The following is a 9,407-nucleotide window of genomic DNA, read 5'->3' as shown; positions in this document are numbered from 1 at the left end:
TACTACAGCATAGCTGTGCCATACTCTATTTAATAGAGTATGTGGTTTATACAGCCCAATAACAAAGCAACTCAAAGGGGAACAACCAAAATTAATATTGTAAGGTGTTGCTATTTGTGAGTGGATTGGTTGGTATAGTGTTGCTATTTGTGAGTTGATTGGTTGGTACAGTGTTGCTATTTGTGAGTTGATTGGTTGGTACAGTGTTGCTATTTGTGAGTTGATTGGTTGGTATAAGCTATTTTGAGCATTCATATAAATTGATTAGACAACACTATGGAAAAGACACAGACTCCCACACAGTTATTACGTCATGTGCCCCTGCATGGCACAGAGCATGAAAGTTCCCCTTCCATCAATCTTATCTAGAAACTATGCAAGTGGTTTAACCGAAAGGAACGACCTGCTTCCTGTTATGATGTCATGAAAATCAAACCAATGGTGTATAACTTCGGTTGCAGAAGAGCCTGTAGACTAGAGGAAATAGTTTTGACATCATCTTATGTTGTTTAACCACTGATTTCTTTGGAGATACCAGAGAACTCAGAATCGGGTGATAGTTTTTACTACACACACCATCATAAAAGTATGTGTTGTAAAAATTGTCTGTGAAAAAGTATCATAACATTTAAGAAAAATGGAAACAAATGTTGTGTTTCGAAATGTTCTTTTAATATTAAATACTTTTTCTTCCTCTGAATATATATATGTATGTACCACATTACAAAAACTCACAAATATAAAGTATTTATGTTATAAGTATACACATGTCACAAACAAACATAGAACATTTTTGTATAAATCTGTATACTGTGTTAGAACGCTGAAGTGCTCTTAGCTGCTCGTCCTTTTGTCACATATCACTGTGTAATGACTTAAGAAATCACTTGAAGTTCATTTCAAGAACAAAATAAAAATAACTACATTTTATAAAACTGCACACACTCCTCCTGAAGGAGTGTGTGTAAGGCAACCCTTACATTAGCAGATGTTTATAGAACCACACAGTTAAGGATAAGGATAGTAAGCTATAGAGCATTAAGGGATACGTTTGAGTGGATCCATGTTACAGCTATAGTGTGAAACTTAATACTCTCCCACATTCAAAAAATGAAATGTATTCTATGATTTTTATCCCTAGACTATTCTTAGGCTATTCCAAACCATGAGATTCCTAACCTCCGTTTTCAAGTAACTCTTGGTATGCACATTTTAATTTCAGCCAATCAAACTTCACCAAGTCTGTTCTAATGTTTTGTCATCTGGTTGTTGCCGACATCAAATGAATAGATTTACAGAGTTTCTATCAGTGAGATGGTTGAAATGAAAACCTGAATACACAGGAGGTCTTCAACTTTTTTAAAGGCACTTTTTTAACATTGTAATTCTGCTGGCATTTTTCTCTTTTTAAGGACTCATTCCTATAAAGTTCTAAGGGGAAAAAAATAGTTTCAGTGATATGATTCTCTTGCCATTACAAAACCGCAATACTTGTTGCATTGTGGCATGAGTAAAACTTATGACACCTTTTAAAAGGTCCAATGCAGCCATTTGTATCTCAATATCAAATCATTTCTGGGTTACAATTAAGTAAGTACCCTACTGTGATTTTTTTCAAATACAATGGTAAAAAAATAAACAAAAATAGCTTCTTAGCAAAAAGCAATTTCTCTAGCAAGAATTTTGGGTAGGGAGGGAAAAACTGAAAACTAGCTGTTATTGGCAGAAAGGTTTAGAACTCTCTTTCTTATTGGTCTATTAACTAATTTACCACCTGGCAATGTCACCAGGCAGGCCAAAACTCCACCCCACCAAAACAAGATGAAATTTCAGGCAGCTCTTACACTGAAAGGGCATTATCATAATTTTAACAATTTCACAGTATTATTCCATCCTCATAGTGTGAAAATATAAATATAAACACAGGAAAATCACATTTTTGACTGCACTGGGCCTGTAAAGTACATTAAGGCTTTGTGGTTGATGAGCTGTAAATGTCACAACAATAGCCAGCTGTCACTGCAGACAGATAGACAGCTACCCTTTGGTCCGACCTTCTATAGGTGTAAATGTGTGGTATCAGGACTACAAATGGCTATTATTATTATTATTATGGTTTCACTGAAAATACTCACTTTGAAATGTAGGACGCAACAGTTGTCTTTGAGAAAGGCTAGTGGACTGGAGACTCCAGCGTTTGACACTGTTGGCCTCCCTATGTGTCAACTTTGAACAGCTACTAAATTAAGTTGTGTTGGGATTTGGAAACTCAATAGGATTTTTGAGAACTTAGGTTTAAGTGGGTGTTCAGGTGTGAACATGCCTGCTTTTCCCCCTCAGAGCTGCACATACACACCAATTGTCTCTCAATATTTTGTAGCGTGCAAAAACACAAACGTACAATTTTTTTTGCATAGCGATAAAGCCACTCTACAAAGTCACACTTACAAAAGAGACCAAAAACTAGAAATGTTATCTCATGTCTTCCTCTCTCTTGTTGAATGCATTGTCCAGGATAATTCTACAGATTGGAAAATAAACATCCAATTCTGTCACTCACAGGTTTTTGTTATTAAACTAAATGTGAGAAAAATACAGTCTAAGTCCTCACTTTTAGACACTGGACCAGAGGCAGAATCAGACACTTTTCATCAAGTCAGTGCACTGGAAAGGGGAGATGCCACTTCAGTGGGGGGGTCCTATAAGTCCCAAATGTAATGGACACAGACAACGGCCCCCTATTCACCTCCTCAGTTTATCATATTTTTGTCCCCTCAGCATCATCACTTAATCATTCCTCTTCATCTTTTTGTCTGTCTTTTCAGAAAGGTAAGGTATCCATGAAGATTTTGTCTACGATGGGTGGTGGAGGGACCAAGTCCTCCAGCTTCAGGTAGAAGATGCGCTGCAGGCCTTGGGTGCAGAGGGTGCGCAGCTCGGGGAGCTTCCCTAGCAGACGGGACAGGAAGTTGGGCTGGGGCCGCCCCGCGTCGGAGCCACTGCCGGCCACGTGGTCCCTCAGACAGGTTATGAGGCGGTTCTGGAACTCCTCCACCCGTTTGGGCTCTTTAAGGCCATGGCGATCTGAGGAGAAACAACAAGGAGAAACCTCTTGATCAGACACATTAATAAATGGGCTTGTGACAGGCTATATACCACAAGCATATAGTATGAGTGTTTCAGTTGAGTAACCAGAACTTACCAGACTTATTGCTTTCAACTCCTAGTGGAGCAGAGAAGGGGTTCACTAAAACTAACAGTATAGTGAAATTGTGTCTGTCTGTCTGTCTGTCTGTCTGTCTGTCTGTCTGTCTGTCTGTATGTCTGTCTGTCTGTCTGTCTGTCTTCCTTCGTGTGTTTGCATGTGAATGTGTTTCACCTGTGATGATGACGAGTGCTGCGAGGCAGGCGAATGAGGACACGTCCAGGTTCATGCGGTGAAGGCTCTGGGAGAAGTCCATGATGGAGTCGATCCAGTCGCCAAAGCCCCTCACACACTGCATACGGTGAAGTACCACACCATTGCAGAAGATCAGCTTGTTCTTCTCAGGACTCGACCTAGAGACAGAACAGCCTTAACATATATTGCAGAAACATTGGGTGCACATTTGTTTTTAAGGAATTATACAGTAAATTAGTGTGTCCCAAATGGCAGTCTATTCCCTATTAACTGCATCATTTTTGACCAGGTCCCATAGGGAATAGGGTGCCATTTGGGATGCAGACAATGTTTACAGTGGTAATTATACCTGTATGCTAGCCGGAGGATGAAGAGTTCCACGAAAGCAGATTCCAGGAGCAGCTCCTGGTCTTCTGGGCAGAAGGCGGTGAATCCTGGGATGGTCTCGGCCCATTTCCGCAGCACATCCATGGTGCCAGTCAGCAGGTCGTAGAACTGCTGAATGTCGTTGGCATCCTCTTTCTCTGATAGGCTGACCACTGTCTCATGGTACTGAGGAGTGGAAAGAGGAAAGAAAGGGATGACTCACTGCCTCTGATGTCCATCTCGTCATAACATATAGTGTGAAATGTGATCGAGATCACTTCAATCAAAGAAGATGAATTACATACAACGATATTAAAGCAAGAAGCTTAACTTTAGCTAAATTCTGAGAGAGATTCAACAGCAAAGACGAGCTACTGTAGGCACTTAACAGACAACCAATAATATGCTGTTCGATGAGTCACATGACAAGGTCTGGAGGTCTTACCTTGGAGTAGTCCAGTTTTCCGATGGCGGGGTTGGAGTCTATGTGAGCCCTGACAAGAGAGGTGATGATGTTGATGGGTGGGGTGGTGGACGCTGACTCTGGTACAGTCTTGGGTTTAGAGGGCAGACGACCCCTGCGACCTTTCAGGCTGTCTGTGCGGACGACTGTAAGTGAGAGAGAGAAATAATAACAAATACTCTCACTGACTGTACGTGTCTGAGATTCTTATATGACTGTCACCGCAAGCCTCCGTTTCGCTAAACAATTGCTATATCCATTTCAGTTTCTCTTTTTCTACGAGTGGGCACTGTAAAGCTTCAGCTTAGCATTTCAGTCATTCTTAGCTTGGGTTTCACATGACTGTCAGTTCAAGCTTGGGTTTCACATCAAATATAATAGTCACTGAAGGTTTTAAGGGGGTGTAACATGGCATTACCTTCTTTCACCATTCCCACCACGAGGCACTTCTGGAAACGGCAGAATTGGCACCGGTTCCTCCGCCGCTTGTCTACTGGACAGTCTTTGTTGGCTAGGCACACATATTTAGCATTCTTCTGTACAGTTCGCTGCAAGAAGTGAAAATAAAAACAAAGAACAGTGTGATTATTTTCCTGCACATTTCTCAATGTTCCCCTTTCTCTTTTATAATCACACTTCTACTGGAACTGGAGCCAAGTTAATGTATGAATAGGTTATTATGTGCAACTGAATTATAAAAAATTCTGAGGCAGCCAGCCTGCAAAATAATAATAATATAAGTACTGTGAAGCTTCCTACCTTAAAGAAGCCCTTGCAGCCCTCACAGGTGCGGACCCCGTAGTGCTGACAGGAGGCGTTGTCCCCACACACCGCACAGCGACCCTCGTTGGCCCCGGGGCTGCAGATCTTAGGGGACAACATAGGCCCCTCCATGAGCCCGGGGCTGTCCAGGGACACCTGGTCCAGGGATAAGGGGGTGTAATGGAGAGGGGAGGCATGCTGCTGTGAGGGCTGGAAGAAAGGGTCCTCCTCACCTTGCTGGGGGCCCTGATGCTGCCCCAGGGGGGAATGCTGTTCCACCGGGGGGGTGAAGGTGAAGAAGGAGGGTTGCTGAGCTAAGCCTGACTTATCAGCCACCCAGCACCCAGGGCCTGGGGAGTAGGGGCTGAAGGGGGAGTCCCAGGCCGAGCCAGGCTGGCTCTGGAAGCCCGGGGTGGGTGGGGAGGCGGTGGCCGACGCAGGGCTGCCATAGTAATCGGAGCCGCAGGAGGACAGCGTCTCGTCGAGGTAGCTGAGGGCAAAGGAGCCCGGGTAGCAGCCGTACACCTGGAGGTCGTCCAGTTTGAAGGCTGAGTGCTGAGCCTGAGGGCTGGAGCTGCCGCCGGCCGCGGGGCCAGAGGGAGCATTGGAGGCAGAGGTGGTGATCTGGCACGAGTAGGCATCAAACTCGCCCACGTAGCCGCTGCCCACCAGGGTGTTGATGCTGGGGAGGGAGGAGGCGGTGAGCTGGTCCCGCTGGGCACCGATGTCCATGGCTGGCTTAGCACTGAGGTCAGGGTTCAGGAACTCAGAGATAAAGTAGTTGTTGTCGTAGGGCACAGTTCCATACTGAGTTTGAACACAGGGCATTGCTAAAAAAAAGACATAAAACAATATTTAAGAAAAATATTCTGAAGCCAAATAGTTGCATTCTGTAGTCGCTGTTCTTAATTGTTGTTCTCTATCAAAACGTGAGGCCAACATAACTGCTGAAATTATGAAATAATTGAAATGGTGCCATTTATGTTGAGTAATGTAGCATGAGTAGACCCTATAGGCCCACCTGCCGTACGCTCCAAGTTCACCATCACTCCAGCCAAACCAGGTGCAATAACCTGTAAACAACTCTACAACCATCATCTGCAAGCCTCCTTACTAATCACTTAAGTCAACAACAGTAAAGAAACTTAACCCGTCTTAGGGATCCCTTTTTAACACCTCTCCAATAGCACATCCTGACATCATCCCATACAGAAACACTTCCCCCCTCTCCTCACGCTGCCACAGCTTTAGGCCTCTTGGTACCCCTTTGGTGATTCTGAGAAAGCCTGGAAAGCCGACTGACTGGCTGATGGGGAGATAGTCTTGCTGGAGGATATTGGTTACTGGCTTTGAATGCTTTGAAACCCACCCCTTCGGTTATGAACAGGGCAACCCTCCTACCCAAGGTCTGGGGATTGGGTTCCACGGTGGGCTAAATGCCAGCTGAAGAGGGGAAGGTGACAGGCCTGGCGGAGCGGAGGGATGTGGCGAGATGCTAAGGTGTCTTTAGCAGCTGGACATGTCTATGTGATTCATGTCTACCTCTCAGAACTGTCCATATCAGAACAAAATCGAATCTGGAGGATTTTTCTCCAGGAGGTGTTCTTTCACTAATCTGTAGCTATAATCATCTGATCTAATTCATATCTTAATTATTGTCTTAATTCAATTTTAGTTAAAATCGCAATGAAGGCTGTTGGTCAGTCAAAACTTTGAATATCTCAAGATATTCTGGCATGACTAAAAGCAATATAAAATAAACAATTATGCTAAATACTTGAATTTATGTGGAATCACTGCTTTTTCCTGTTTATACACTACATGACCAAAAGTATGTGGACACCTGCTTGTCGAACATCTCATTACAAAATAATATGGAGTTGGTCCCTCCTTTGCTGCTATAACAGCCTCCACTCTTCTGGAAAGGCTTTCCACTAGATGTTGGAACATTGCTGTGGGACCTTGCATCCATTCAGCCACAAGAGCATTAGTGAGGTCAGGCTCTGACGTTGTGCGATTAGGCCTGGCTCGCAGTCTGCATTCCAATTCATCCCAAAGGTGTTTGATGGTGTTGAGGTCAGGGCTCTGTGTGCTCGCCACAATGGTGTGGCGGAAATAGCCAAATTCACTAATTTGAAGGGGTGTCCATATACTTTTATATATATAGTGTATCATCACCAACAACATGTCTGGGTGTAAGCTATTCTGCCCCTAAACAGTGACTTGTGTTTTTACCTCTTAGCATGTGCTTTGGTGAGAGAAACTATACACTTGATGCACACAAACTAAAGTAAGAAACATCCTTGACCTATAAAAAGGGTGCTTACATCAAAAGGTCACAAGTTAACCTCTGAACCCCATGTGTAACATGCACGCAGAGGATATGTGTGCATCTGATAAGATGAGGACAAGAGAGACAACAGTGAGACATCCGATACCGCCACTGCCTCCTCTTGAACACCCAGTAAAACTACTGGCCACATCGCCACCTGTCTGATCTTTCTCATTAGTAGCTTAAGTTGATAACAATGTGATGCATCAGCCTATTTATTTCATATAATAAAATAATACACATGGATTAAGTTAATAACTGACCATGAAGAGCAAATATTACAAAACTATAAATAGCCTACCACTCATATTCTCAATTATTTCAGACCATCAATACACCGCTATTGGCCCCATATAAAAGGCCCTATAAAATAGCCCTGTTAAACAGCATAGTCTAGAGATAGGCTTTGAAACGTGCGAGGCAAAAATCAGTCAGTGATAGAGAGCTGGGGGAGTGTGCGGCTGGTTGCAACACAACACAGACCAACACATCGTCAATTCACAAGCGTGATAGCGATCAATGTTAAATGCAGTCAAGTCTACAATGATATCCAAGACATTTATCATTTGGTCTGACATGTTATTAAGCTTTTATTTGATTAACAGTTTTAAGCAGCTGTAGCCTATTCGAATGGTATAGCATCTAAACATTGCCTTTTCTGTATATGTCATTCGAAAATAGAATGAAACTAGGCTACTTTATCACATGATCAAGAAAACAAATTTACAGTCATTGCAAGTAGGCTAAAATGCCACAAATCATTCAATAAGTAAGCTCTTTAGGAGGGTAAAGTTTTCGAAGATTAAAAAAAAGCATCCTTGCCAATCGGATCCATAACAAAACAGTGAAGACCACTAGCATGCATGCAAAATAATAATAAATACCTTTTACTAACCTGATCTATAAATCCTCTAAATTCCTTAGACAGATTTTCATTTATTCCGAGTGATGGAGAAGCATCAAGTGTATTAAACCTCTGTCTACAGTTCAGAAAGGGAATGAAATCTTCAGACTTCGGGTAGAGTGTAATATATACAGTCACTTATATTTTGCCGTTACGTCGGGTGGCCCCGGCTCTAGGCGTGTCTTTCCGCAAAAATAGAAAAGGGGCGGTGATTTTTCCGGGTCAGGAGCCAATGGCATCGTTCTCACACAGACGTTCTTATACTCTGACGCACGCTCGGGATTCCATTGACGCAAGCGACGGCGGAACGTTTGATCTAAATTTAGACCTGGTTACACGCGTAGAGCTATAACTGCCTGGAATAGGCCAAGAATAAACGTCAGATGATTACATTGTATTGCTTAAAGCAAAGTTAATAACTGCCAAATGAGTGACAGAGATAACGTAATTAATGGTTTGTCATAGGGAAGTCCTTGTAAAGACTATATGCTGGGTCGTTTTGTTTAAGTCTATTTAAATAGCATAGGCCTAACTATAGGCTATTCAAATGGTAGACAATGTAGCCTATATAAAGGCTAATATGTCTAGTCTAACATACCATTTGTAAACAGTGACACTTGCAAACAGGGACGTAAATTGAGGGAGTTTATATACACAATTGCTCAGTTAGGTTTAATTCACTGGCTTTAAGGTCTAGCTGTAGACCTATCTTCTAAGTAAAATTTGAACAATTGAGTAATTATAATACTTGTTAAACTGTACTTACAGGAATAATTACACAGTAAAAATGGGCACTGTATGTAAAGTGTAAACCTTATTAATGACATAACATAACATATTGCATACAGTATATAGCCTCGCTATTGATATTTTACTGCTGCTTTTTAATTATTTGTTACTTCTTATTCATATTTTTTAAAAGTTATATTTTATTTATTTTATATTTTTTAAACCGCATTGTTGTTTAGGATTTGTAAGTAAGCATTTCACTGCAAGGTGTTTTCGGCGCATGTGACAAATACAATTTGATTTGATATTGTATGAAGGCCTTTTTATTAATCAGCTGGACTATATAATTACACTAGCCTACATTCTAGGAGGCCTGTGCTCCAATTCTCCACCCTTTTCCCCAAAGTGAGCATTTGTGCACTCCACGACATGGATTTAAAAGTATAGGATT

General features: G+C 42.1%; 1 protein-coding gene across 2 annotated transcripts; it reads right to left on the bottom strand.

Moving 5' to 3' along the window:
- Positions 1–650: 650 nt before the first annotated feature.
- LOC139413627 (probable nuclear hormone receptor HR38) lies at positions 651–8,385 on the bottom strand. Of its 2 annotated transcripts, none has more exons than XM_071161237.1 (7): positions 8,219–8,385; positions 4,989–5,821; positions 4,648–4,777; positions 4,212–4,375; positions 3,750–3,952; positions 3,380–3,558; positions 651–3,084 (listed from the first exon to the last, which is right to left on the bottom strand). In XM_071161237.1, the coding sequence occupies exons 2-7, from the start codon at positions 5,817–5,819 to the stop codon at positions 2,822–2,824; spliced, it is 1,770 nt and encodes a 589-aa protein (XP_071017338.1). In that variant the 5' UTR covers positions 5,820–5,821; positions 8,219–8,385; the 3' UTR covers positions 651–2,821. The 2 variants fall into 2 exon arrangements, with proteins under 2 accessions (XP_071017338.1, XP_071017339.1); XM_071161238.1 differs by having other exon boundaries at positions 8,208–8,367.
- Positions 8,386–9,407: the final 1,022 nt, after the last annotated feature.

Source organism: Oncorhynchus clarkii, chromosome 7 (genome assembly GCF_045791955.1).
Source record: "Oncorhynchus clarkii lewisi isolate Uvic-CL-2024 chromosome 7, UVic_Ocla_1.0, whole genome shotgun sequence".
Classification (NCBI taxonomy): domain Eukaryota; kingdom Metazoa; phylum Chordata; class Actinopteri; order Salmoniformes; family Salmonidae; genus Oncorhynchus; species Oncorhynchus clarkii.
The sequence above is the reverse complement of the archived record's forward strand: the minus strand, read 5'-3'. Positions and strand labels throughout refer to the sequence as shown.

Bases quoted from the DNA above. Each gene is read 5' to 3' on its own strand.
- LOC139413627 (XM_071161237.1), bottom strand. From the start codon at position 5,819: ATGCCCTGTGTTCAAACTCAGTATGGAACTGTGCCCTACGACAACAAC. The intron at 3,559-3,749 runs GTATAATTACCA...TTCTGTCTCTAG, and splicing joins ATCCTCCGGCTAGCATACAG to GTCGAGTCCTGAGAAGAACA. The intron at 3,085-3,379 runs GTGAAACACATT...GTTTCTCCTCAG, and splicing joins AGCACTCGTCATCATCACAG to ATCGCCATGGCCTTAAAGAG.